At 64.9% G+C, this 27636-nt stretch overlaps 3 protein-coding genes across 3 annotated transcripts; all 3 read left to right on the top strand.

Annotated features, from left to right (window-relative positions):
* The first annotated feature begins 682 nt into the window (after positions 1-682).
* Positions 683-6661, top strand: AJM1 (apical junction component 1 homolog). The gene is given in 3 exon segments (XM_010220726.2): positions 683-760; positions 3160-4864; positions 4867-6661. Coding segments are annotated over 2 exon segments (3291 nt in total). The 5' UTR covers positions 683-760; positions 3160-3222; the 3' UTR covers positions 6516-6661.
* Positions 6662-10500: 3839 nt separating this feature from the next.
* On the top strand, positions 10501-11717 carry PHPT1 (phosphohistidine phosphatase 1). The gene is made up of 3 exons (XM_088528053.1): positions 10501-10651; positions 10748-10872; positions 11586-11717. Exons 1-3 carry the CDS (start codon positions 10501-10503, stop codon positions 11676-11678), a joined length of 369 nt encoding a protein of 122 aa, XP_088384179.1. The 3' UTR covers positions 11679-11717.
* Positions 11718-15955: 4238 nt separating this feature from the next.
* Positions 15956-26743, top strand: MAMDC4 (MAM domain containing 4). The gene is made up of 28 exons (XM_088528013.1): positions 15956-16026; positions 17172-17281; positions 17407-17580; positions 17711-18285; positions 18468-18552; positions 18837-18965; positions 19041-19187; positions 19255-19334; positions 19529-19687; positions 19837-19921; positions 20115-20264; positions 20483-20596; positions 20819-20950; positions 21073-21203; positions 21328-21433; positions 21619-21735; positions 21823-21957; positions 22063-22193; positions 22282-22495; positions 22876-23013; positions 23402-23526; positions 23745-23835; positions 24097-24243; positions 24670-24804; positions 25015-25142; positions 25246-25360; positions 25900-26078; positions 26696-26743. The coding sequence occupies exons 1-28, from the start codon at positions 15983-15985 to the stop codon at positions 26741-26743; spliced, it is 3924 nt and encodes a 1307-aa protein (XP_088384139.1). The 5' UTR covers positions 15956-15982.
* Positions 26744-27636: the final 893 nt, after the last annotated feature.

The following is a 27636-nucleotide window of genomic DNA, read 5'->3' as shown; positions in this document are numbered from 1 at the left end:
CCGTGGGGTTCGACATGGCAAGGGTGAGAGACCAGTGCCCACCAGGGGTGCGGGCAGGCAGGGCTTGCAGGGAGAGCTGGGCCCTGCTGCTCGGGCAGGGGGAGCGGGTTCAGATGCCCCCATGGCCCACGTGGTGCTGGGTGCCATCCTTGGGGAAGGCGGCGTCCGCGGGGCGCCGGCGCCCTCCGTGCCCGGCAGTGCGAGCGGGAGCCCCCGCAGCGCGTGGGCGCTTGCAAGCAGCGCCAGCCGCCCCCGCGGCCCCCGCGCACCGCACGGCAGGGAAGAGTTGGGAGAAACCATGGCAACCTGCGCGGCGCCGGGGATGCCCGCGCCTGCATGGAGCCCTGCTCCCCGCGCGGCTCCCCCCCGCCCCGGCCTTGGCAGCCCTGCCGGGTGGCTGGCACCAGGACGGGCATGGGGAGCACACGTGTCCCTTCTGCAGGGACAGCGGGTGCAGCTTGGTAAGCAGTGATGGGGTTGGATGTTGTTGCAGCTGACCCTGATCCAGGTCAGTCTCCCTGGTCACAGCTGGGGTGACAGCATCAGCCCCCCGCTGCAGTGGCCTTGGCTCAGGCATCTCATGCTGGAGTTGCAGTGCCTCAGGTGGCCTTGGCACCGTGACGCCGGTACCAGGTCACCTGCCCACGTGGGTTTCCAGGATTCCTCATGTGCCTCTCGTTTTGCAGCGCTGGAATGGAGCCATCGCAGGGCCCTCTGCCAGCTCCGCCTGCCCGCCCCGTCCCTGCTGCCGCCGGACCAGGTAGGATCTTGGCACCATGGGCCAAAGCGTGACCGCCTGCCCGCACACTGCCCGGCCCGCGGGGACGGCCTTGCCCCCGGCCCCAGCACTGCACTGGGAAGGAGACAGCAGCTACCCCAGTGGGAGATGCTCCCTCCCTGGGCCCCGAGTCCTCCCAGCTGCCGCCCCACGAGCCCCACTGCCAGTGACCCAGCAGAGCCCTTCCCGCTCAGCCACCACGGGACCAAACCTGCCGCCTCCTGCCCCCGTTCCTGCTGGGTCCCCATCTCCTCCCAGCAGGCAGCCCCAATCCCCGGAGCAGGTTTCCAATGCAGGTCGTGAGGCTCTGGCTTCACCAGCTGCTCCGGGCTGTCTCCGTGCTGGAGGTAGCTGGGGGCACATGTGCTGCACCCCAAAGGCAGCTCCCAGCCTTTTCCAGACTGGCAGCTCCTCCTGGTAGCTGGATGCCCCAAACCCTTCCCCGGTACCGACCCCTGGCATGGCTTCCCCCAGCCTCACCAGCTCCATCCGCCTCCCAGCTTCAGTACAAGACAGGTCTTACCAAAGTAGAGAGCTGGAAACAGTCTGCAAGTGAAAAATAAACCCGCCTCCTCCATGTAGTCGATACTGCTTCTTGCCGAATAAAGTCTCTTCCTTTTCTCCCTCAAACATGTTCCCTGTGGTCCTCTGCTTCTGTTTAAAGTGAAATGCATTTCAATGGCTTTTGTCTTGTACCTTTATTTATGAAATAACCAGCTCTCGACCTGTGCTCTGGGGCCTTTTGGTCAGGTAGCCAAGAAAATTATCCTTAGGATCTTAGGAAACTTAAAGCAGACTGGGCATCACCTGGTGAGAGAACAGCTAGTTGTGTGTTTGCCTTGGTCAGACCATGGCCACCAATCCTTTGATCCTTTGCTTGTCCTCTCCCCATACCTGCCTGATGTCCCCTGGACCATGTGGATGCCAGCCTTCATCACAGACTCATCCCACGAGTGGAAATGGAGCTGGACACCCGGTGGGGTCGGGTACCCGGGCCCCCATGGGAGCTGCAGAGGAGCCTCCATGGAGCAGCTTGGTCGTGAGCTGCATCTGCCCCCGGGTGTGGGGTGAGCCCACGAGCCCCCAGCTGGGGCACTACAGGCCCCAGGGCCACCCATAGGCATGGGCTACCGTGTGGCAGCCTCCCCTGCCCTGCTGCTGTGGCTGATGCTGTTTTCCTAGGCCTGGCAATCGTCTTCCCCTTGCCTCCAAGTGAGTCTGTCTTAGGGAGGGGAGTTGCATAACCGCCCTGTTTCCCACCCTGCATCCAGCCCTGCCTGCTCCTCCACCCCGACTCTCCATGTGAGATGTGTCCTCAGGCTGCAGGACAACCTGAGGTGCAGGAAAAGGCAAATCCAGAGGGTCTGGAGTGAGCAGAGCCCTTCTGGCACCAGGGTGCCGCAGGCTCCTGGCTACCAGTTATCCCTGGTGTGCACTGGGCTGTCCCGGGGGCTCGGTCCGCTCTGTGACATGGTGCCAGGGAAGTGATGAAGGTCCTGCATGGGGCTGGGACATCAGCCACAGTGTCCTCTGGTTGAGCCATGCCGGTCTGGATGGACCGCAGGGAGCAATGCGGACACAAGCAAGACCGATGTTGCTTCAGAGGGGTGTTCCCAGGTGGTGCCTCTGCCACAGGGAAGCGACACAGCTCTAGAACCTCCAGCAAAGGTTGTCCCCAGGACTGCGTGGCCGTGGCAGTGAGCGTTCACCGTCACCTGACTGCTGGGCAGTGCCCCAGGTGTCCCGCGTGCCGCTCGGCTGTGTCGCGCAGAGTGTGCTGAGATGAGGACACCTGCGCGCCCAGGGGGCCCCACAGCTGCTCCGCTGGTCACAACAGGCTGCCAGGCCCAATCTCCCTATACCTTAAGGAAAGGGATCCCTGGCTGGGTTCCACCCACCCTGTTCAAAGCTGCCCATGGTGCTGCTGGGGATCCCTGCAGCCTCCCCAAACCAGGACAGAGCCGATTCTTGGGGGCCTCCAAGGTGGTTCTGGCTCTGCCCAGGTCCCACATCCTGACTCTGGGGACCAAGCGCCTGCTGGGGCACCACGGTCACGGCTTCCTCATGCTGGTGTAGAGATGACCACGCTCCCCGCTGCCCCCATGGAGGCTTTGTGGGCCTGCAGGCACCCTCTCGTGCAGTCGTCTTTATTTGCGCGCTGGCATTAGAGCCTGCCAAAAACGCAGCTTTCACCTTCTCTCCAGCTAGGCTCAGGCTCTTGAAAGCACCTGTGGAAGCCGAGACTTCCCTGATGCTTGGAAGGGATCAAAAAAAAACTCCCTGGGCCAAGAGGCATTGAGTTGTATCCTGTGTCTACAGAGCTCCCCTGCAGTCCCTGCGGGCCCGGCTGGGATTTAGGCCCCTTCTCTGTTCTCTTGCAGGGCTGGCTGCCTTCCTCTGAGGCACTCTGAAGGGGACCTGGCGAGAGCAGAGCCACTTTTAAGATGACACGAACCGACCCACCTGACATACTGGTGTCTACGGTATACCAAGACATAAAGGTGGCCACCGCAGCCCCCAGGGATTCGATTGTCTGCCAGCCCCTGGCACGATGTGACGCCTTCATGTCCGCGTCCCTGCCCCGCGATCCGCAGCCCTTCAACAAGCGCCACTGCAGGAGCTTCGACTTCCTCGAGTCGCTTGACGACCAGCTGGGCGCCCCCGCGCCCATGGAGCGCCCCGGCCTGCGCCCGGGCACCCCGGAGCTGGGGCGCCGCGTGCCGCCCAAGCCGGACGCCTACGCCGGCCGGGCTTCGGCGGCTGAGCGGGAAGGGCCCAAGGAGCTGCCGGCGCGGGGCGAGGCGAAGCGGCGAGCCCGCTCCAGGAGCGCGCCCCGAGTGAAGACCACCCTCACGCCGGTGCCCATCACAGTGGCAGCATCGCCACCGGCGGCGCGGCGCGGGCGCGAGGCGCTGCGGGCGGCGCGGGAGGCGGCGCGCAGCGAGCCCTCGCCGCGACGCGACGGCGGCCACGCGCCCCGGCGCCCGCTGGCCAACGAGGTGCACCCCATCAAGCTGCAGCCGCAGCGCAGCAGCGCCAGCCGCATCTCACCGCTCTGCGTCAGCAGCAACTGCTTCGAGGAGGCGCCGGGCGCCGCCAAGGTGGCCGCCAGCCCCCACGTCAAGTGCCGGGTGGACATCAAGCCCGACGAGGCGGTGCTGGTGCACGCAGCGCGCAGCCTGCGGGCGGCGCAGGGCAGGCAGGAGCCGCCGGGCTGGCCGCGGGCGCCCGGCGCAGCGCGCGGGCTGGCAGTGCCGGGCAGCAGGCAGGTGTCGGTGTCGCGCACGCCCACGCCCAGCGACTCATACAGCGGCGAGCACCCGCTGCTGCCCTACCCCAGCAACTACTACGAGGCTGACCCGCGGGGCCTGGCCTACCAGACGGTGCCGGTGCCCTCCTCGCGCGACTACCGGGAGTACCCCGAGCGGGGCTGCATGACCTTTGGCGCCCCCGGCGTCCCCGCCAAGTTCTTCTACGCCGAAGAGCCCATGCGGTGCCCCAGCCCGGCCATGCCCCTCAAGAGCTCTGGCTATGCGAGCTACCCCTACCCCCGGCGCCACGGCCCCCCGCAGCACTTCTACCCCGAGGAGCCGGCCAAGGTGAGTGTGCACACCGTGCCGCCCCGCGCGCTCTACGTGGAGGAGGCACGGAGCTACCCCATCCAGGAGCCTCCTGCCCACACTTTCTACGGTGATGACCCTCGCTTCTACGCACCCCGCAGCACTCCCATGAAGACGCTGTACGCTGAGGACACCAGGACGTACCCTGCCCTCGGCTCCTCTGCCAGGGTCTTCTACGCTGAGGATTACGGGAAGTATCGGGAGCGGGAGGCCATTTCGCGGACGTGCCCCCTTCCCCGCAGCTCCCAGCCCTTGCACTTCAGTGACTGGTACTGCCCCGAGCGGAGCGCGCTGCCCTACCAAACCTTGCAGGTGTCACGGTTCGCCCCTCAGGCGCCTGGGCGCGAGGCCATGCTCTCCTCCTGGCACGCCAGCTACAGCACAAACCCGCCGCGGCTGGGCAGGGAGAGCCAGCACTACTCCAAATCCTGGGACAACATCCTGACGCCCCTGGTCCGTCGGGAGGACCCCTGCTCCGCGGGCGCAGCTACGAGAACCTGCTGGCCCAGGAGCAGCAACGTGCCTTATCCCCTGACGACCGGCGGCAGCCCGTGGTGATCAACCTGTCCAGCTCGCCCAAGCGCTACGCTGCCCTGTCCCTCTCGGAGAACTCCATCATTGAGAGGGTGCACGCGGACGGCGGCCGCTACCCCATGGGCCGCTCTTGGTACGTCACGCCGGAGATCACCATCACCGACAACGACATCCGCGCCAATGGCCTGGGCAAGAGTGAGAGGCGCTCGGCCAGCTGGGACGTGCTGGACTCGGGGCGGGAGGGCAACTGCCCTTATGCCGTGCCCTACCAAGCAGAGCCTGTCACCAAAGAAAGTGCCCAAAGCAATTCGGCTCGCCAGCGCAGCCTGGAGCAGCTGGACGAGCTCATCACCGACCTGGTCATCGACTACAAGCCAGCACCCAGCCACCGTGCTGGTGACAGAGACAGCCTCGCCGAACAGCTCAAACATCTCATCAACAGCAGCGCCCCGGGCCACCCCAGGAAAGGGGAGGCCAGGAAGGCCCCCGGCTGCCCACCTGAGGGAAACCGGCCCATGAAGGAGCAGCCAGGCCCCAGCTCCTTCTGCAACGACCCTCGCCGCGAGCGGGGCAGCCACGGGCTGCGCACGTCTGTCGCCAGCAGCAGCTTTGAGAAGCACCTGGACAACTGTTCCCCAGAGCTGAGCGCCGAGGAGGACGACATGATGATGTGCTCGAATGCCAAGTGCCGGCGGACGGAGACCATGTTCAATGCCTGCCTCTATTTCAAGTCTTGCCACAGCTGCTACACTTACTACTGCTCCCGAAACTGCCGCCGCGAGGACTGGGACACTCACAAAGAGAGCTGTGTCTACGGGCGTGTTGGCAGCATCTGCCGCCACGTGCTGCAGTTCTGCCGGGAGAACGGTGAGGTGCACAAGGCCTTCTCGCGCATTGCCAAGGTGGGCTACCTCTCCCGGGGACGTGGCGTGCTCTTCTTGGGCTTCCCGAACTCGGGCTCGGCGGAGAACTTCCTTCAGTTCGGCTTGGAGAGCTTGCTGATGTCCCCCACATACCTGTCTCTGCGGGAGCTGGAGAGCTATTCAGATAACCTAGGGGAATACGCCCGGGAGCTGCGGGAGACCGGCAACCAGTACGACCCCGATGAATGTTTCCTCTTGAATGTAACTGTGGCCGTTGCCCAAAAAGTGCCAGAGAGGCCATCTCCGAAGATCCAGGTGCCGACGGTCAGGAAATATGCCAAGGTGGCCTTAGCCTCATCCAGCCCCGAGAAGAAGATCTTGAAGAAAGAGAGGGACATGGAAACCTTGATCCTGACCCCACCGCCCGGCACGGCAGACATCGACAAGGAGGGTGAGGAAGGGCGCAAGGCGCGGGAGGTCTGCTTCATCAACATCCAGCGGGAGCTGCGCATCCGCGGCGTCTTCCTGCGCCACGAGTTCCCCAAGATCTATGAGCAGCTCTGCGACTTCGTGGAGAGCAACAAGCGCTTCACCCCCACCACCATCTATCCCATTGACAAGAGGACAGGCAAGCAGTTCATGTGCATGATCATGGCTGCCTCGGAGCCCCGCACCCTCGACTGGGTGGCCAGCCCCAATCTCCTGGATGACATCATGTGAACGGGGCCCTGAGGCCACCTCTGGTGGCCTCTCACTTATTCCCCTTTGTAGATACGTGTTTTCCCATGGGCACACTGACGCCACGGGGCCGGAGAGCCCTCTTGCTCCCTGTCACGCACTTTGGTGCCGGTGCTGGGGGAGCGCGAGGGACGGATGCTGCCGTGGAGGAGTCCATGGAGTCTGAGTTGTGGGTCCTCAGCTGGATCCTGAGCCCTGGGATCCTGGGGCCCTGTGTGGGCTGGAGGAGGCGTGAGGGTAGCGGGACCACAGGTGAGGTCTGTCACGGAGCATGGGGCATTGGCAGTCCCCAGCCAACACCTGGGCAAGTCTTCCCAGAGGCCACTCTGGGCGAAGCAGCACCCGGCCAGGGTGCTGCCCCAGCCTCAGCCCTGAGCACTAGACAACACGGCTACCTCTACACAAGCGTGGCCAGAGCAAGCGCTCGGCACCTCTGGGGCTACCCACACGTTACTGCCTGCTCCAGGGAGCCGGAGCCACCCTCCTGGCACGTAGCCTGAGGCAGGTCCCGGGAGCATCTTCAACGGCATGGGGGCCAGGAGGGCACCCGCAGAGCACTGCAGAGCTGCTGAGGCCCTACACAGCCTGTGGGTGTTGCTGGTGGCCCTGCACAATCTCTGGATACCTGGCAGGGGCCCTGTATGGTTTCCAGGTGGCATAGGGGCTCTTTTCCTGGAGCATTTCGGCATCCTGAGCAAGTTACCATAAATTTGTTGGCACAGCAGGGACCCTATGGGATATCCTTCGGGTGATAGCTAGGCTCTATAGGGTCTTTGGGTACAGGGTACTTTATATGGCCCCCAGATGCTCAGCAGGGGCTCTGAGGATGCCAACCTGTGTGTTAACCGGTTGCAGGGTACGACAGCAGTGCCGTGTGCCCTGGTCCTGGGCTGCTGGAGGAGGGCAGCTGGCAGACCTGGTGCTGCTGAGGACCCCGCTGCGTTTCGGCGCACGGGGGCTGCGTGGGGTGCTGCGGGCGGACACAGCCTGGGAAGGACTCGTCCCCCTGCCGTGTCCCCATCCGCCCCTCTGCAGAGCAGCCTGGGTGTCTGCCGGCCCCCGCCTCTGCGCGGGGCTGCCTGGCACTCACACCCGCTCTGAGAGATCCCCACAAGGTTTGGATGCCCTGCGCCGGCGGGGGGGACGTGGCTCTGCCGGCCCTCCTCCACGCGCTCCATCCCCGGGCACACCGGAGGGCCCGGCGCGGCGGGGGTGACCCAGGGTGGCTGCCCCTCTCTGCCTGCTCTCGGCTGTGTCCTCACTGCTCAGGCAGGGAACCCTCCACACTGCAGCGAGGCGCTGCCCCCTTCCCCAGCGGCTCCAAGGTTTCCACAACTGACACATTTTGCCAGGGCAGCCCCAGCACCCTGGCGAGATGCTGCCAGCTGCGGCAGCCCCCTCGCACCCCTCAGCACGGGCTCCAGGGTGCCATGCTCCCAAGCAGTCACCAGCAGGAGCTGGGGCACGGAGACGCCCCCCTCCTGGCAGTCCCCGTTTGCTGCGCTGCCCCTCCAAGGCAAGTGGAAGCCCCCCCACCCCAGACTCCATCTTAGCCAGGGACTGCAGCAGCCCACAGGGAGGGATGTGGCATGAGGTGGAGCTGCCCCGTCCTCCCTTGCAGAGCTTTCCCCCCTCCCACGCATGGGGCAATTGCCCTGGAACCAGAGGGCAGCAGGGACAGCTGCTGTGAGATTGGGGCCAGGAAGAAGAGGGAACAACCCCACCCTCCACCCCCAGCTTCCCAGCCCCGCTTTCGGATACCCCGCCCGTTGCTCAGCCCCAAGATCCCAGCTGCTGGGTTGGGATGGAGGGTAGGGACGTGTCAGGGCACGAGGCGGCCATCACGGCCACGTCCCACCCATTCCCAGCACAGCCCTGGGCAGCACGATGCACAATCACCCCCAAGCCCATCCCCTGGCCCCAATTCTGCAGCCAGACAGGGACCGAGTGCCCCCTTCACCTCCCTGCAGGGTTGTACCAGGTTGGGACTGGTGGCCTGGAGCCCTCCCTGTCCTGGCAGGGCCGTGGGGAACAGGGGCTCCGCAGAGCCACACGTGAGGGCAGTGCCTGAGGGGAAGGAGCCAAGTGTGCCCTGCGCCTGCTCCCTTTGCCTCCGGGAAGGGACAATGCCCACGCTCACAGGGCACAGCAGGAGATGTCAGGGGGGTCTCATCCCTTTGCTAACGTCTGTAGGAGGTCGGGGCCTCAGTTTCCCCATTTGGGTGCTTGGCAACACCTATTTCTGCAGGGCCAGCAGCGGAGACGTCCCCGCTTGCTTAGCGCTAGCAATAAGCAGCATCCTTCCTGACGCTGCGCTGGGAGAGCCGGCAGTGCTGCAGGGCGCAGCGAGGCAGGGCTGCAGCACAGACTCCCCGCCCTGCCACGAAGCTGGGGTGGGATTCCTGCCTCCGAGGATGTGTCCCCCTCTCCTGCCCCCACCTGGCCCACTGGCACTTTTTCTGGCCACGATTTCTCCTGGGCGCTCCCTGCGCTTTGGCTGGCCGGGGAGCTCGGGCGGCTCCGCATCGCCCCAGGGCTGTGCGCGGGGTCGGGCGGGCTCCGCCGCGCGGGGCTGCACGTGCCCGCGGCGCCAGGACGGCTGATGCCGCTGCGGGCGGCGGCCGCAGGCTGCGGGGGACGGAGGGGACGCGGGGCTGGGCGGAGGGGCACGGCAGGAGGCGGGCGGTGAACAGCAGCCCGGGCTGCCGCGGTGTCCCCGTGCCGGGGCGGGCGGCGAGGGGGCCGAGCCCGGGCACCCACGGTGGCCGCTCGGCAGCCGGGCCCGGCCCTCGCGCGCCCCTCAGTGCCGAGGCCCCCGGCCCGGCCCGCTCCGCCTCCAGCCCGGCCCCGCGGCCGCGGGGCGGCTCTCGGCCCCGCTGCACCCGATCGCTCCCCAGAACGGCGACTTCTCCGGCCACGGCCGGCAGCGACGCCGGAGGCCGCTCCAGCCCCTACCCCTTCTCCCTGCCGGGGCCCCCGCGCGCTCCGGCCCCGCTCCGCAGCCTCTGAACCGGCACCCGGTGCCTCCGTTTCTTCTTCCAGCTGAACACAACAAGGAATAAATTAAAGAGACTGAAACTGCATCTTCACAGCGAGGCGCCCAGGAGGCCTTCTCTGAACTAGGACGGAGCTCCTTGACATGTGCATGTCTATTTATTTCCTTTTGTTCTTTTTTATTATTTATTTATTTTCGTTCTGTTTTTAAACGATGCGCAATGCCGGCGAGCCGGGCGCCACGTCTCCTCTCGCGCCCAGCAGAACGAGGTCCGTATTTTCTCACGCCCCCGTGTACAGACCCCGCCGGCGCCCCGCGGCCCAGCCGAACGAGATGTACCTATAACGAGAGCTCTATTTCTTCGAAGAACCATAAAGTCTAACTTGAATGTAGCCGCCCCGTCTGCTGCCGCTCCTTGCTCGCGCCTCGGCGTCGCGCTGCCCCGAGAAGGGACAAGGCTCCCTCGAGAAGGGACAGGGCTCCCCCGCGAGGGCGCCGCGCCGGGCGGCAGAGCCCCAGCCCCGACGGGGCGGCGCGGCGGGCGGAGACCCCGGCGCTGCCCGCGGGCCCCGCCAAGGCGCCCCGTGTCCCCCAGGATCGCGCTGGGCACCGGGCACTGAGGAGACCCCGCCACTTTGGGACACGCGCCCAGCCCAAGGGCGGCCCGTTAAATATCCGCCCTCCTTTTCCTGGCGGGGAGAAATACTCTTCCCCGCCGGCCCCTTTAAGGCGGTTGCCGGCCCCTTTAAGGCGGGTGCCGGCCCCTTTAAGGCGGGTGCCGGCCCCTTTAAGGCGGGTGCCGGCCCCTTTAAGGACGGGGCCGGCCCCTTTAAGACCGGTTCCGGTGCCGTTAAGGTCGGTGCCCGCCCCTTTAGCCCGTTGCGCTGTCCTGATTGGCGGCGCTGCGGGGCCGCGGGAGCTGGTTGGCTGGCTGGCTGGCTGGCGGGGCGCGGCGCGGCGGGACGCGGCGGCATGGCGGAGGCGGCGGCGGCGGCGGCGCTGGCGCGCGTGCCCGACGTGGACATCGACGGCGGCGGCGTGTTCAAGTACGTGCTGGTCCGCGTGCGCGCGGGCGGCGGCAGCAAGGACGTCGTGCGGGGCCACGGCTGGGCCGAGTACCACGGTGAGGGGCGGCGGCGGCGGCGGGCGGCACCGCGGCGGCGGGGCCCGGGCCCGGGCCGTGCCCCGCGCGAGCCGCCCGGCGCCGTCTGTGCCGCAGCCGACATCTACGAGCGGGCGGCGGCGGAGCTGGAGCCGCTGGGCTGCGCCTGCGAGTGCCTGGGCGGCGGCAGGATCAGCCACGAGCGCGACGCCAGGAGGATCCACGTCTACGGCTACTCCGTGGTGAGGCCGCGGCCCCGCTGCCGGCGCCGTCCCCGCGTCCCCCGGGTGTCCGGCGCGCGAGCGCCCGGCTTGGGGCTGCCGCTGGGCCCTCCCCGAGCCCCGCGCCTCTCCCGGAGGCGCTTGTGTCCCGCTGTGGCGTTGGGAGCGCGGCCGGGTCTGTCCTCGGCGAGAGCAGCGGGGGCTGCGGGCGGAGCTGCCCCTGCGCCTTGGTGGCGGCAGCCGGGTCCCCGCGAGCCCGTGCGGCAGGCACGGGAGCACCGCTGGGGAGCTGGGGCCGGGGGCGCGCGGGAAGCCCCTGCATCGCCCTGCGCGGCCCGGCATCGCCCGGCATCACCCTGCGTCGCCTTGCAGACGGGCTACGGAAAGCCTGGTCTCCTTCCCACGTCCATCTCTCTCCTCCTCTCTGGAGGCCCCAGCACTCGGATGGAGGACACAGGCAGTAGTTGTGTTTGCCCCGAGCGTTCTGGCAGTCCTGATTTTCCCAGCTCCGGCCTCCTTGGGATGGCTGCAGGGTGCTGGGCAGCAGTGCGGGCTGGTACCAGGTGTTGATTGGACCCCTTGTATCTGTCACAAATACGGGATCAATGGTTATTTTCCCTGCCCTGGTCTCCTTGCAGATCATCTCGTTGCCTTGAGCTGTCCCCAAGCGTTTGTTTAGCTACTGTAGAGGTGCTCACATCTGCTTTACTCTTGAACTCTCTCTCTTTTTCCAGGGCTTTGGGCGAGCAAATCACTCCGTGACTACAGAGAAGCTGAAAGCCAAGTATCCAGACTACGAGATCACCTGGGCCGATGAGGGCTACTAGCTCGGTGTGCCCAGGTGGCCACGTTGGGCCAGCCTGGAGCTGGCCTGGCTCCCTCCTCTAGCTCAGCGTCTAGGGAGGTGGCAGCAGGGTTCCCAGCACTGCTGTTTTTCTCTGTGCTGAGCTCCCTGCTCCGAGAAACTTAAATTCTCCTAGGGCATTTTCACTGGACTTCCTCAGTGCCATGGGCTCTGCCTGTCCCCCCGTCACACCCAGCAAAGCCTGAGGGCGAAACCCACAGCGTGGTGAGGCTGGTGGGGGCCCTGCCCTGGCCTTGCCTTGTGGCAAGGGCTTGTCCTGCGTGTGTGGCGAGCATTAAACATGTTGGGCAGCACGGCTGGCTTGGCTTGGCTGCTTGTGTGTGTCAGTGGCTCCGTCCTGTTCCTGCACGCCGGGGCGGTGCTCGGCCCTGCCTGCCCTTGCTGTTCCCCGCAGCGGGGTTCAGCCTCCCGCAGCTTCCCAAAGAGGCCTCCCTCTCTGGAGGCCCAACACCAGAGCCGGCTCTGAGGTGTGGACAGCAGAGGGTCTTTTAGATTTGGAGGTGCGTGGGGTTGGGTGTGCAGAGTTAACAGCTACACTTGTCCTCCAGTTTTGAGGATTGTCCAGGACACTGGTGAGCAGAAGGTGCTGTCTGCAGGGGGGGCACCTGAGCAAGCTGGGACCAGGAGTAATGACCTGAGGGAGCTGCAGGGAGGAGCAGGGAGGTCCCTGTGTCCGGCACAGGGAAGGGGCAGAGCTGCTGCACAGACTCGCCGGGCAGAAGGAGCACTGCGATAATAAACTGTATCTCCTGCCCTGAGCTTTTGGGAATCCGAGGACTAAGCTGTTGGCGAACAGACCCTGTTCCCACCTAAGCAGATCAGTGGTTAATTATTCCCTGAGGTAGATCATCCTTAATTTCAACCCTCCAGGAAAGCGACACTGGCTCCTGCTGCTTGCCATTTCCTAGCTCTCGTGTCCATGGGTCTCCTTGAATGTATGTCTCCCTTGCAGCTGACCTTTAGCTTGTGGTGAGGAGGGTGGGGAGCGTGGGAGGCTGTGGAATTTCCTGGAAGCCTTCCAGGCAGGTGCCCAGCTGGCAGAAGGGCTGATGACATGCGTGGCTGGGCAGGTTGCCAGGCTACTATCTCATAGTAGGTTTGGTGGGTACCTCACCTTCTAGAGGAACCTGGCACCTTGCCCCAACGCCTTCCCTTTTTGGGTTGTGATTAGTGTGTGGAGCCCCTGTATTGGGATGGGGATGTTGCCTGATGATGGGCTGCAGGTTAAGCTTCAGGTCCAGTCTTTTTCTTCTTCCTTACTGCTCTGTGTGCTGCTCCCTTCCTGGCCTTCCCTGGGTGACTGTTGGGGAAGGCATCTGTGCTGCACGCACAGGAGACATCACCTTGTCACGCTTTCTGAGATGAGATAAAGCTGCTGCTTCCCCATGGAGATCTGTGGAACAAGGCCCTGCTCATGTCTGCAAGCAAAATGCCATCTGACACAAATCATTGTATTGCCCCAGGAGAGCAGAACAGACTTTGAGCCTCTCCTGGCCTGGGGGAGCTACCTGGGCCCCCACTGAAGATGCTGCTTCTGTGCCCGAAGCTGGCAAGACCTGCTAATGCTCAGCCCCGGCGCCTCCACGTTCCTCACGTGCAGCTGGCAGCAGTGGGCAAGGCTGCAGGGCGATGCCCTCCTGGGCTGGGCACGTCCTTGGCTTTGTTGCGGGGGCTGCTGCCTGCCTGGTGGCTTGGGGTTGGACCTGTGTCCTCAGGGGCGGCCAGGGCTCCTCGCTGCCTCGTTGCTGCTGGACACTGAGGGCTTCAGGCTGTCTTGGGGCGCATGTGGCACTGACGTGTGGCAGGAGTGTCCCTGCATGAGCTGCTGCCACGAGGTGAGGGAGATAAGGCGAGATGTGTGCGAATGGTGGCAGCTCTTGTGACCCCTTCCTGGGCTTGAGCCAGCCTCTGAGCTGCAAACTCAGGTGTAGGACTGGACCCTGAGGGGGTGGGAAGCAAAGTAGGGTAGTGGGATGGAAGCTGCAGCCCAGGGAAGCACTACATCTCCTCAAGGTAATGATGCCCCAAACTGTCTCCAGCCCTGCAGGCTACCAAAAGGGGAAGAAAACCAGGGATTAGGTGCCCAGGACTTGCACCAGGTGACACGGGTGCCACTATAGGCAAAATGGATCTGCTGGGCTGAGACCTTGTCAGCCTGGTCTGGATGTATGTCTGTTGGGGCCTTAGTAAGAATATATAGGAAAGTGGAGTTTGTGGGGAACTGGACCGACGCCTAGCAACCGAACACCTGGAGGAGAACCAATCAGCTGGGAGCCTGTAGCCAACGAGTGCTGCTCCTTAGCGCGTGCCCACCTGCACCGGTATAAAGCCCTGCTGCAGACAGCAGCAGAGGGGAGTTGACCTCACTTTGTGTGGAGGTGTTGTTTGCTCTGGCTTGTGGGGAGGGCCCTGGCACTTGGTGCGAGAGTGACCCTTGACATACGTCACATGTGTGAACACTAATGGGTGCTAGCGTCTAAACCTGGGAGGGCAGAGCATGAGATTAACGTTAGGGGTGAAGGGTGCAGCTTCCCTGGTGGCTCCCTTCACGTCAATGAATCGCTGAGGTTGGATGGTGCCTCTGGAGATCACCTAATCCTACCCCATGCCCAAAGCAGCTTGCTCAGGACCGGGGCCGGATGGGTTTTGAATAGCGGTATGGTTGGGGGCTTCACACGAGCTCTGAGCAGCTTGTTGCAGTGCTCGACCCCCTTGAAGGAAGGAAGCCCTGAGCGCAAACTGCCAGATGTGCTCGTTGCCCCTTGTGCAGTGGCTGGGGGCTGCTGAAGCCGGGCTCTTCTTGGTGGCCTTTATCTCCTCCCTATATGGCCCGCGTGCTTGCTGAGGATGTGCTCTGTCCCCTTGTGCAACTAATTAACGAAGTGTCCCCAGCATGGACTTCTCGGGGACACCAGTAGTAGCTGCCCCCAGCTGAACTTTGTGCTCTGATAGTAATCCCCTGAGCCCGGCCATTTGGGCAGGCTGTTGTTTGCCCCCAGGGAGCTGATGTGCTGGCCAGGAGCTCTGCCCGCTCCTCCCAGCGCAGGTTGGGTCTGATGCTACCTGCCAGAGGCAGAAGCCACCGTCACCTTCCTCCCTGGCTCATGGTTTTGTGCGGCAACGGAAAACCCTCTGCAGGAGGAGCAGCAAACTTGTGCCCTCAAACAGAAGGGCTGCAGGAAGGGCACGTGCGGCCGCTGCTCAGCCGCCTGCTTGCCTTGTGCTGGCTGCTGGTTCCCCTCTCTGAAATCCACGGCGCAGAGCCGGGGCGTTCCTGGGAGCCCTGCCCTGCCCGTAGCGTGGTGGCTTTGGGGGCAGGGTGAAGGACCGGCCCGTGGGGTCGCTTGTGCTGAGCTTGGGCGCTTGCCAGAGCGGGTTGCCAGATTCCACACGTGTGCCAGGCTCGGGTGACACCTCTGCGCGAGGGCGCAGAGTTCCTCGCCTGGGCACGGCCTGACCCATGCTGTTGCAGGGCAGCGAGTCGGCCGTGTGTTTTACTGCGCCTGACGCAATCCAGCTCTAATCTGGTGTCCAAGGCCACCTGCTCGCAGGCACTCAGCTCAGCTTTGTGCAACATGAGCCTGTGTGCTGTCCCCCAGGCCCCGGCGCTGCTGCCGGGCAGAAACAGGGCTGCTACCATTGCCCGGCTACCAGGATGCAGGAACATCTGTTGGGCAAAGCGGTGGAGACAGGGGTGAGGGCCAGCTCCAGCCGAGTGCCCTGAACCATGACGCTGCTGGCAGGGACCATGACCTGCTTATCAGCCTTTCCTGTCTTGGGCTGCTCCTCACAACCCCAATCCCACCACAGGCCCAGCTGGGGTGCACCCTGCTGCCTGCCTGCGCCCAGAGGCTCTGCCCCGCTCGCACAGCCGCTCTTGGCACCTATTCCTTGGCCTGCTTGGGAAAGGGGGTTGGAAAAGAGGGCATTGATAAGGAAAGGAGCAGAAGGTTCCCATGAGTGATGCAGCCCTGCAGAGCAGCGGTCACCAGCTCCCCACGTGTGATGCTCGGAGCGGTGCCAAGCTGCCGGGCCACGGGTGGCCTGTCCCAACCAGGAGAAATCCCTCTCCATGAACCTCGTGGTTGAGGGCTGGGAGAGCTGGGGAAGCGTAAGCACCGCGGCACAGATAACAGTGGGGCTGAAGTCCAAAGTGTGGCAGGTCCTTGGGAGCAGATTCCAGCCCTCGGCTCACACCAGCTGCCCCCTCTGCCCACTCCTTGCGTTTCCCAGCTGTTTTGCCCTCGCTGAAGCCCGGCGGCTGCAATGTCTGAGCACACGCTCCTCCTGGTCCTGACACTGCTGGGTAAGTTGTGCCCCAAGCTGGGGCTGTGCTGGGGGTCACGCTGCGGGGAGAGGGGGGACACGGTGCCAGCTACTTCACTCTATCCCTCCTCTTTTTCCTCTATCCCGGCTGAACCGGGAAATGTGCCGATGCAAAGGCGCTGCGGGGTGTTTGCAGGAGCAGATGCTCCGGTGCGCTGGCTTGGGCGGGATGAGGCTGCTGCCCTCCAAGGAGAAGCGTGACCCATGCTGCACCGCCAGGCAGCAGCTGGGCTCCTCATCTGCCGCAGGCAGTGGAGGGGCTCGTGCTTTCCCTCAGCGCCGCGGGAGCTTTCGGGGACGGGACTGATACCTCCATCCCCAGCAGTCCTGTGGCGGGGAATCAGTGCAAACACAGTCTGGCAAACCATCTTTGGGTGCTGCTGGCAAAAGTCAGCGCTCCCTGGACGACTGGTGGTTGCTGGAGCCGCCCAGGATGCAAATGGCCTTGGGGCCGGGTATCACTCGTGGCTTTACTCTGCAATGGGAGGAAATGTGTGAATCATTTCCCACCAGATCTCCCCTTTCCGAGGATGAGGATGAGCAGGCCGTTTCAAAGCTCATCTCCCACTGCTCGTGCGGTCCCGAGGTGGCTCTTTGCAACAGGCACGTGCTGATGGCTCAACGCTTCTGGGTGAGGGAGAGGATGCACCTCGGGGTGCCAGGTCCCTCCCGAACGCAACACCCAAGCCCAGGCCATGGGGTGTAACAGACCCTGCGGCTCCCACCCTTTGTGGAGGGCCAACACATGGAGCAGCAGCGAGGACAGGGGGATACAGCAGCTGGGGTGGAAATAGCACCGTAGCCTCAGGAGACCTCATCCTGCAGTTCAGCTGGCTCTGGCTGTAGCGGTTGGTGCTGAGCTGCCTCCCAAGCATGGGGAGGACGTGCTGCAAAATGCAAGGCCAAAATGCAAGGTCCAATATGAGAAGGGACATGAGGGAGAAGCGGGATGCATAGCCCAGGCCTCAGGGCATTCTGCTTTGCTCCCACAAGCGCCCTGACGTGCAGTGGATGAAGGTCCCGTCCGAGGGACGATGCTGCTGAGAGCCCAGAGCTCCCCTGAGGTGCAGAGCACAGGCACACGTCCCCTCCGAGCGGGGTTGTCACCCCCTTCCTCTCCCCTAGGCAGCGCTGCCCTTTCCGGCGCCGCCACCGCCGTCAACGCGTGCGGCAGCCCGGCCGAGCAGCTCTGCGACTTCGTCTGCGACTGCGGCGACTGCTCCGACGAGAACCAGTGCGGTGGGTCCCGCCGCCCCGGAGCTCCCTGTGGGGAGCAGAGTGGGGCCATTGCAGAGCCAGGCTGTGGACACAGGCGGCTCCGGCAGAGCCGGCTCTGCCCTCACGCCCCGTGCGCCTGTCCCCAGGGTACATGGGGGTGTCACCAGTGCTGGGCACCCCCTTCACCTGCGACTTCGAGGAAGGTGACTGCGGCTGGCGGGACGTGAGCACCTCGTCATACGCATGGGTGCAGAGCCGGGCCAGCCTGGCCGCCTGGGGCACGGGGCCACACTCGGACCACACCGTGGGCACTGATCTGGGTGAGCGGGTTGGGAGCGCCCGGCACCGTGTCATGGCCGGGACGGGAGCCAGGGTGCTCAGCGTGTGCTGGGACAGCAGCATCTCTGGCGCCACTGCATGGGGACACAGCCCCCTCTCTGCCCACCCCAGGCTGGTTCATGGCGGCAGCAGATCCCCCCGGAAAGACATCGGCCACAGCCTGGCTCCAGTCTCCAGTGATGCGGGAAGCGTCTGCCACCTGTGAGATCCAGGCGTGGTATCACCTCTCGGGAAGCGGTGAGCATGCTGGGATCGCAGCAGCAGGCCCAGCCCAGCTTGGGGTGCTGCAGAGCTCTGGTTGGGGCACTGCAGTGGGACGGGGTCACCTCCCCGTTGGAACAGCCCCTGGTGGCCACACAGCCCCCAGCACCCAGAGACGGGTCCCTGCCCTCCTGTTCCCCTCCTCAACGCTCGCAAAACCGTGTCCGGCGGGGCCCGCGCACCCTAGTCCCCATCGCCCAGAGCCAGCAAGGCTCGAGCTGCCCCATGGCGGGGCTGGTGCTACCAAGGCGCTCGGCCACCTCTCCGCAATCCCCTCAGGGCTCAACGGGACGGAGCGGCCAACACTGCGGCTGGTCCTGGCGACCGCGGCCGAGACGGTGGAGCTGTGGCAGAGCCCCGAGCGTGGAGCTGAGGGCTGGCACGAGCTGGTGGCCTACCCGGGTCGCACCACGGGGCCCTTCCAGGTGACACGGGGCAGTGAGTCGCAGCTCGGCAGGTTGGGGGTGGCCAGTGAGCAGCAGAGCGGGGCTTCCGGGAGACAAGGGACCCAGGGGACACTGGGTGCCACCAAGGGGGATGGCACTTGGCCACCATCCCTGGAGCCAGGACAGCTCAGCTGCCACCGGCCGCGGGGCTCTCGTCGCAGCTCTCCTTCTCCGTGACGCCGTCGCCCGCCCTGGGGACACAGCTGGCGCTGGACGACATTGTGTTCAGGAACTGCGGCTTGCAGAGTAAGATGCAGCGTACTCGCCCTGCGTCCTGCCCAGGACTGGGACACGAGTTGGCAGGAGCCAGCGGGTGGGTTTGGGCTTGGCCTCCGCGTGTGGCCCCAGCAGGAGCGCTCTCACTGCGGGGACATGGGGCAGGTGGAGAAAAGTTGCCCCTGGGACAGGGAAACCCCTGGAGGGATGGGGCTGCGTGGGTGGTGGCCGTGCTGTGGCCTCGCTCTGCTGTGTTGGAGAGGGGGGACCCCACAGTGGCCAGCGAGGAGCTGACGGTGCCCACGTGCCCCCAGGGCCGGGCAGGCAGGTGTGCGAGGCTGAGGAGGGTGAGTGCCAGCGCGGCTCCTGCGTGGCCCTGGAGTGCTTCTGCGATGGCACCGACGACTGCGGGGACGGCTCGGACGAGGCTGCATCGCAGTGCCGTGAGCAGCGGGCACCGCGGTGGCGGGGCTGGCTCCCTGCCCCGTCCCCGCGTCACCGCTCCCTTCCCTCGGCAGAGGCGTTCGACGCGTGCACCTTCGAGAGCGGCCTGTGCCTCTGGGAGGCGGAGGCCGGGCCGGCCGCGTGGCAGCGAAACAGCAGCGCCAACCTGGCACCCACCCCCGGCCTCCCCACGCGTGACCACAGCAACGGCAGCAGCGCAGGTACCCGAGCGGGCGCTGCCGCGGGCCGAGGGGCACCGGCCCTGCCGCTCACCCAGGGCTCCCGCAGGTTATTTCCTCCACATGGGCAGCGCCGATGGGGTGGCCTGGCTGAGCAGTCCCAGTTTCCAGGCCACCAATTCCTGCTCTGTAAGTGGCACCCCGGGGGGCTGTGGTGAAGCCATCCTAGGCATGGGGACCTCTTGCATGAGGCTGCTCCTTTGCTGGGAGAGGATGGAGGGGTTTCTGGCGGGCACAGAGGCCGGGAGGCCCAGGAGGCGGCAAGGGGGCTGCACATCCCTGCCTGGCCCGCGCCGCCTCTCACCTGCCCTCTCTGCTGCCAGCTGGTGCTTTACTGCCACCTCCACGGCTCTGCCACCAGCCGCCTCAGCATTTACTCCGTGACCGCCTCCACCAAGGAGCTGCTGCGGGAGCGCACGGGGGACCTGGGCGCCTGCTGGGTCCGGGAGAGAGTGGAGTTCAGTGTGACAGAGCCCTTCAAGGTGGGCTGGCTGCCCGCGGCAGCCGCACTCTGCCCCAAGGGCTCGCCTGCCCTGACCTGGCTGCGTGTCCCCCCGGGGCTCCTCTGTTTTCTGGAGCCCCTGCCTGCCCGCGGGGGCCCGCGGGACCCGGCTTTGGCTCTGCCCTGCAGGTGCTGATCGAAGGGGTGGCCGGTGACGCGGGGACCGTGGCCCTGGATGACCTGATCCTCTCCCCAGACTGCAAGGAGGAGCAGGGTGAGCCGGGCACCTGTGCCACTCGGCTGAGAGCCCCGCTAGAAACTCCCGGCGTCTTTTGGCCGTGTCACGGAAGGGCTCGTCTCAGCCCTGGCCAGGCTGTGCAGGGTGATGCTGCCAAGGCCGAGCTTTAGCCTTGCGCTGCCCGAGCGGCCCGGCCGGCTCCTCTCTGACCATGGTGTTTCGCCATCAGGAAAGCCCCAGATAACGCTGCCATCCCAGGACCCCGCCAGCCCCTGCTCAGCCGGGCAGTTCACCTGCGACAGCGGGCAGTGCATCGACAGTGAGCTGGCCTGCAACTTCGCAAAGGACTGTCCTCTGGGCTCCGATGAGGAGCAGTGCGGTGAGCGCCCGCCGCCGGGCATGAGCACCCTGGTCCACCCAGGGTGGCCTAGTCCACCCTGAGGCCACCAGCTCCCCGGAGCTGCCGTCCCACGCGATGCTCGCGCCCGGGCTCCCAGCAGCCGGCCGGCGGGGCTGGCCAGGGCACCTCTCCCACCCACGGATGCCCACGCTGCACCGGGGAGCGCCGCGGTGGGACCGAGCGCTTGGCTTTCACAGGAGCCACCACGTTTGAGGAGGACGCCGGGGGCTGGCACGACGTTAGCGTGGGCCGGCTGTGCTGGGAGGTGCAACAAGACACCGAGCCAGCGCGCGACACCTCCGGCGGAGCAGGTGAGACCCTGCCGGCCGCGGAGGCGACACTCACGTGTCCCCAGTATCACGGGGGCTCTGGCACCCCAGAGACACCCCTTCTCCTGCTCCCACCGATGAGGGGAGTGGGCAGCACCAGGGCGGTGCTTGGCACTGCCCGGGACGGTGCTGGCTGCGGGGCGCTGGGCTGGGGGTGCTGGCGGGGATGCAGACCCTGACCTCCGGCCGTGTCTCCTCACACAGGGGCTTTCCTGGCCCTCCGCAGCGGGGCAGGGCAGATGGTGGCCGCGGCCAAGGCGCGCACCCCGCCACTGGGCCCCTCGGGTCCCGCCTGCGCCATGGAGATGAGCTACCGCATCCCCGGCGACTACCAAAGTAAAACCCGCCCGCACCGGCCCTGCGCTGCCCCCCGGCTCAGCGTAGGGCGGATCCCCCCAAACCAGCGCCGGGCTTTGCCCCGTCGCGCTGCCACCTGCTCTGCCGTCCCTGTCGCGCAGGTTTCCTCGCTGTCCGTGTGGTTGAGCGCGCCACGGGCACCGCTCAGCTGGCCTGGCAGGCGCAGGGCCAGGGCAATGCGGCCTGGCAGTGTGGCCGTGTCCTGCTGGGGGAGCGGGCCAGGCCATTCCAGGTGACACCCTCAGCGGGGCTCGCACTGGGGGTGCTGGGGACCGGCCTGAGCGCGACCACCGGTGGCTGCCATGGGCTGGCGGGAGAGCTGGGGGCTGCGGCTCAGCGGCTCCATGTCCCGCCAGGTTGAGCTGCTGGGTCAGGTGAGTCTGCAGGAGGCGGTGACAGCGGCCATCGACAACGTGACCTTCATGAGCTGCGATCCCACCGTGGCTCCGCCGGAGGCTGCGGGTACAGCTGTGGGTGCAGAGGGCGGCCCTGCGCCGCCCCCGGGTGCAGGGGAACCGGGGGCCGGGACCTGGGGTGGGGGCAGACGGGCCAAGGCAGGGGCAAAAAGAAAAGCACGTTTGGAGGGCTGCTTGCGTTTGGGGTGCCTTATCCCTCCACCCTTGCTGCCATCCTCTCCCACTGGCCAGAGCTGTCTTGCAACTTCGAGACGGGCATGTGCGGCTGGTACCAGGATCAGCGCAGTGACTTCCAATGGGTCCGGGGCTCGGAGCAGGGCCAGGGACCCGACCACACCACCGGCTCAGGTGAGCTCTGCTGGCTCCTCCGGCCGCCCCTTCCTGGGCGAGCTCGGAGCACCCCGTTTCCTACCGCCTCCCCATCTATGACTGCAGGGTACTTCCTCACCGCGGACCCCGCCGCAGCCGGGACGCGTGGGCAGTGGGCACAGCTCATCACCGCTTACCAGCAGCCGCCCGCCGCCGCGCAGTGCCTCTCCTTCTGGTACCGCATGGCCGGCCCGCAGATCGGTAGGCTCCCGCCGCCGCCTCTGCGGTGTGGAAAACGGCCCCGGGCGTGGGGCAGGGCGGCTGCAAGCAGCGGTGTGGCCACCCCCACGGCTCCCCTCTGCCCAGGCACCCTCAGCCTCAAGCTGCAGCGCGAGGAAGAGGAGGAGACGGTGCTGTGGACCAGGAGAGGGGCCCAGGGCAGCGTGTGGCACCGGGGCTTCACCACGCTCAACCCGGAGGGAGAGCGCGCGTTCCGGGTGAGGCAGCGCGGGGCAGCCGCGGGCGATGGCCAGCGGGGACGCCAGGGGCTGCGTCTCGAGCGGGTGTCTCTGCCCGGCCCCGCAGCTGGTGTTCGAGGCGCTGCGCGACGGCTTCGTGGGCAGCGTGGCGCTGGATGACGTGACGCTGCGCGCGGGGCCCTGCGGCGCCCCGGCCTCCTGCTCCTTCGAGGCCGGCACTTGTGGGCTCGTGGCCAGCGGGCAGCCCACCTGGCTGCGCCAGAGCAGCGACAGCGGCGCCCACGGCCCCTCGGCCGACCACACCACCCGCACGGCCACAGGTACCAGGGTTCCCTCCTGCTCCTGATCCTGTGTCCCTGTCCCCGCTGCTGCCCCATCCCTGCCAGCCTCTCACCCCCTGCTCCTGCCCCAATGCTATCTGACAGCCCCTGACCAAGACCTGCAGCATCCCCATCCCTTCTCCTCACCCTATCCCCATACCTGTCCTACCCGCTGGTGCCAAGGGTGCCCCTTTGCTGCCCACTGGCCACCAGGCCGGGCACCCCATCCTCCACACCCCAAGCTCCTGCTTGAGCATGAGATGAGCACTGAGGGGCACCGAGCTCCCCAAACCCATTGGGTTCCCGACTGACTCTGCTGTCCCTTGCTGTGGACAGGGTGGCTCAGCAAGGTTACGGCATGGGGGCTTTTCTTTCCCCAGGCCATTACATGCTGATTAACACCAGCAAGGGCTCCTTGCCCACGGGGCATGTGGCCCTGCTCTCCTCTGAGCTCTACGAGTCCTCCGCACAAGCCCAGTGCCTGACCTTCTGGTACCAGCTGGGCGGCGAGGCCCCGGGTAAGCACCGCGTCCTGGCGAAAGCCCAGGGTCTTGCCTGGGACACTGCTCTGGGATGGGAACCCTGGGACAAGCTCCCTGCCCCCATGTCACAGCCTCCTGGGGCAAAATCATTTCTTGCCTCTGGCCTGTGGTGTCCAGGGAAGGATCTGGACCCTTGCAACAGCGGGACGTGGTGACCATCAAGAAACACGTGTGGTCACTATGGCCTCAGAGCCAGACAAGTTGATGCCATTGCCAACTCTGCCCTCAGACCCGCTAAGCCCATGACGAGCTCTCCAAAGCAGAGCGGAGGCTGGTTGGCTCTGCTGGGGCCAAGGCACAGCAGTGCCCTCAGTCCCCTCCTCACACCTTGGGCTGCACATCCAGCGTCCCTGGCCCTTGACAGGTTCCCTCAGCGTCTTTGTGGAGGAGAGCGGCATGCAGAGGAGGCAGCTGTTTGCTGTGAGCGCCATGCAGGGGAGCGCCTGGCACCATGGCCAAGTCACTGTCCAGGCAGACCAGGAGTGGAGGGTGAGACGGGGCAGGTCCCAGCCGCTGCAGAACTCAGGTGCCTCCCATTCCAGCCGGGATGGTGGCTGCAGGAGGCATGGCCATGCGAGGGGACAGGTGCTTGGGACACCAGCACCAGTGGACAACGAGTCCCTCGGGCCTTCTGGGGCTAAGTGCTGGGTGTCGGGGATCTACTGGCCCCAGCCTCAGCCTGTGCCCCGCTCCGAACTCCCCGGCAGGCACTATTCGAGGCCGCGGGCGGCGGAGGGGACGATGCGTACATCGCACTGGACGATCTGCACGTGGCGGACGGTGCTTGCTCCGAGCCAGGTGAGAGCCCACGCGACACGATGGTGGCTCTGCCGTGGCTGGCCCAGGGGTGGCTGGCGTGGCCCATCCCGTCTTCCTGACAAGAGGGCCAAGGGGGGAATCGGCCACCCTGTGCCACCCTTGAGCTTTGCATGGCTCAAATTTGTGGCTCCCAGGGAAGTGGGGGCTCACCAAGACACACCAGGGCACTTGGTGGGTGCAGAGGGAAGGTGACCCTGCAATGTCCCATGCATCACTTCAGCACCCAGGGCTTTCTCCCAGGTTCTTGTGACTTTGAGGTGGACCTGTGCGGCTGGAGCAGCCCCACCGATGACAACCCACACGGCTTCGCCTGGGGTTGGAAGAGTGGAGTCCCCCTGGCCAAATACCCTGGTCCGGAGCAGGATCGCACCCTGGGCACAAAGGACGGTAGGAAACCTCCATCCTGGGACATCCTGGCATGATCAAGTGGACGAGATAACCTGCAGATAGATGGAGTCACCCACGGTTGCTTCCCTGGAGCATCCTGGGAGGCTGGGCAAGCAGCCTTAACAGCCACATGCCAGCTCCAGCCTGGGCCCAGGTCAATCCAGGGGGGCAGATCCTCCACCCTGTGGAGGCAGACACCTGCCATGGGGGCACCCTGGTCCAGCACGGTGCCACTGCAGGCCCAGCCTTGAACATATGCTGGAGACAGCTGGCTCCACTGCGTCCCATTCCCCTCTCCAGGGAGGGACAGCTCAGCCCCATGGGCAGCCAGGGGCTGGGGAGGCAGGGAGGTTCCCAGGGGAGCAGGACGTGATCAGGGCGATGCAGCACAGAGGGAATCCCCTGTGCTCTCTGCTCGCTGCGCAGGTCACTACGTGTTCTTCGATGCCAGTGTGCTGGGCCCCGGGGGCACCACTGCCCAGCTGGAGAGCCAGCACCTGCCCGCAGCTGCAGCCTCCTGCCTCCACTTCTGGTACCACATGGACATCCCGGAGCACCTCCGTAAGTGCTGCGGCGCGCACAGGGGGCAAGTGAGCTCGTGGTGGGAGCTGGGGGCTCAATCAAGGGCTGTAGCCCCCCCAGCGCCCACTGCGCAGCAGGGAGGGCCCATCCTGGTGGGCTCTGCCTGCTCCGCGGAGTGCGGCGCGCCTGGAGGGGCATGGTGACCCCCCGGGTGTTGATGTTGGGGGCCTCCTCACTGCTGTGCTGCAGCTGGTGGGGAGCTGCGCGTGAGGCTGCACAGCGACGCGGGGCAGCGCACGGCGTGGAGCGCGCCCGGGCGCCCGGGCCGCGGCTGGCAGAGCGCCGCGGTGCCGGTGGAGAGCTCCAGCGAGTTCCAGGTGAGCGGGGCCGCGGGCCCCGGCCAGTCCTGCCCTCGCCGCAGGGCTGCTGGGTGCACGGCAGCCCCCAGCACCGCGTCACGCAGCACCTGCTCTCCTGCAGATCGTCTTTGAGATTGCCACTGGGACGTGGCCGATAAGAGGGACGGTGGCTCTGGATGACGTAACATACAGCGCTGGAAAGGGCTGCGATTCTGACCCAGATGTGCTGGGGAAAGGTGAGGGGCTTCTGGCATTTGCAGCAGCTCAGGGCAACAGCATCTCATGCTGTTTCTGCACCCCCATGGCCTCAGCAAGCGCCCAGCAGCCTGTGGTCCCACACGCCCGAGCAGCTCGCACCAACCTTCAGCGGCAGAGCTGGGGCATGGCTGCCCACCCGACCTCATGTTTCAGCACTTAAAGCACAAGGTTTTATATTTCCTGGGGCCTTTTGAGAAAGCCAAGGGGAGGCCGATGGTACAAGACAGCCGCATCCATAATGGCGGAGGCCTTCCGAGTGGGTAGGACGGGAGCAAGGGACAACGGTGCATCTTTTGGGCTGCACACAGCAGCTCAGCGCACGCTGCCCTCAGCCCTGCTGGCAGAATTAACCCACCATGAGCAGCACCGGTACAGGATGCTGCCGCCACTGCCAGCTCCCATGAGACGTCCTGGGCAGGGCAGGAGCCTCGCTTAGCCTGGGAAGGGTAAACCCTGGATGGCTCCGGGCCCTCCTTGGAAACAGCTCTGGCTCAGCAGCATCTCCTTTCGTTCACAGAGAAGAAGTCTTCCAGCAGCCTCGTGGCAGAGGTGGTGATCGGCCTCCTCCTGGCCCTCACCGTCCTGGCCATGCTAGCGGGAGGAGGCCATTACTTGCTGAAGAGGAGAGGGCAAAGGAGCAGGATGCTGGCAGAGAGCAGTGCCCCACGGGGCTTCGACAACATCACCTTTCAAGATGTAAGGAATTGGCCCTGACTATCAGCACGGGTGGGAAGGGCTTTTTGGCTTGCCCTGCTGCTCCAGCCAGCACCCTGGCAGGCACCAAAACAGCTTTTCTAAAAGTTCAGCAATCCCTGACAGACCCCTCCAATCTGCCAACACATCAGAAAGGTGCAAAGGCCTCTGCTTCTTATCTGATAGCCGGCAAATGAGTGACTCCAAGTTGTAGGACTGACCTAGAAATGTTGCTGATGCCATCAGGTGACAGCTCCAGAAAGAGCTGAGGCTGCACTCCCTCTCCCCGCTGCTGCCAGGGAGCTGCTCCTGCAAATATTGCTCATCCGCTGCTGTCTGGCAGTAGTAGCTTGAACAGTGGTGACTTGAACAGTTGGTTTCCTCCTGCAGTTTCTGCCCCCAGCAGAGCTACAGGGGCAGAAACACTGACCTCTTGCAGCCCTTCCAGGCTTGAGTCCCCCGAGAGGACATGGAGCCAGTTGGCCTCTTCAGGCTGTTAATTTGTTGGCATTAAAGTGTGCTGGCAGGCACATAGGGGTTCTCCCCTCTGTGACTTGGAAGAGGTCAATTTATTTCCAATGAGATACAGGCTACCAATTTATGTTCACCTTTCTTTCCAGGACAAGGTCACTATATCTTCACTGCCACAGGAAGGGGGTGATCCTTGAAATATTAATCCAACACCGCTCATTGCCACCTTGTGCCCACTAACTGCAAGCAGAACAGAGCATCTTCCAGCAAGACCTCACACTCCCACAGCCCAGGCTGGCTCCAAGGCGTCTTGCTGCCTGCCATCATGCCTATCAAATAAAAAGCTGCAGCAGGCCCCTTAAGACAAGGTCACAGCTCAGGAGAGAGAAGTGCTACTTGCTCAACTACCTCCAAGACCTTGGGAAAAGTACTGTTGTGTAAACTGGATTTTCTGTGCTGTACAGAGACATGTTTATGTGCTTGGGCTTTGACAAACACAACACTTGGAAGGCTCTTGCAGCGGCAGGGCTCATTCTTTGCCCTGGAGAGCAAGATTCTGGCCATGGCCATAGCAAGTTTCTCAGACGGAGGGGATCCAGCACAGGCCTGGGGAGGAGAGTAGAGCAGCTGCTGTGGCACGAGCCATTTCCCACACCCAACCCAAGAAAACAAGCGCAGCAGTTGCCAGGGCACAGAGCGGCAGCGGGTGCTACAGCTGTTCGAGGTCGGAGCGGGTGCAGCGGAGGGTGTTGGGCAGGGAAGAGCGCGGAACAGGTCGGAGAACAGCCCTGAGCTGCTCCGGGTACTCACCTGCCACTGAACTCCCCATGCTTGTTTCGAGGACCTTTGATGATTTGTATTTAAAAGTCATTAGAAATGATAAAAGCTTCTTGAAGCAAAAGTTTGGCTTAGTGCAATGAGTCCGAAGAGCTCGTGAGCTCTCTGCAGCCAGGCCCCAGAGAAAACCCTGAGCCAAGGATTCATCTTCCCCCCACCTTTGGAAACCAATTGAATACTATTGCCATAGCCAAACATCAGTTCAGTAGTTAACAAACCAGTTCTGCTTGCGCAGCCCCTTAGCAAAGCCGCT

The sequence above is a fragment of the Tinamus guttatus genome, unplaced genomic scaffold (assembly GCF_059628265.1).
Source record: "Tinamus guttatus ecotype Peru unplaced genomic scaffold, ASM5962826v1 Tinamus_guttatus_pri_ptg000297l, whole genome shotgun sequence".
NCBI lineage: Eukaryota > Metazoa > Chordata > Aves > Tinamiformes > Tinamidae > Tinamus > Tinamus guttatus.
The sequence above is the reverse complement of the archived record's forward strand: the minus strand, read 5'-3'. Positions and strand labels throughout refer to the sequence as shown.

Bases quoted from the DNA above. Each gene is read 5' to 3' on its own strand.
- PHPT1 (XM_088528053.1), top strand. From the start codon at position 10,501: ATGGCGGAGGCGGCGGCGGCGGCGGCGCTGGCGCGCGTGCCCGACGTG. The intron at 10,652-10,747 runs GTGAGGGGCGGC...TCTGTGCCGCAG, and splicing joins CGGCTGGGCCGAGTACCACG to CCGACATCTACGAGCGGGCG. The intron at 10,873-11,585 runs GTGAGGCCGCGG...CTCTTTTTCCAG, and splicing joins ACGTCTACGGCTACTCCGTG to GGCTTTGGGCGAGCAAATCA.
- MAMDC4 (XM_088528013.1), top strand. From the start codon at position 15,983: ATGTCTGAGCACACGCTCCTCCTGGTCCTGACACTGCTGGGTAA. The intron at 19,188-19,254 runs GTACCCGAGCGG...GGGCTCCCGCAG, and splicing joins CAGCAACGGCAGCAGCGCAG to GTTATTTCCTCCACATGGGC. The intron at 23,836-24,096 runs GTGAGAGCCCAC...GCTTTCTCCCAG, and splicing joins CGGTGCTTGCTCCGAGCCAG to GTTCTTGTGACTTTGAGGTG.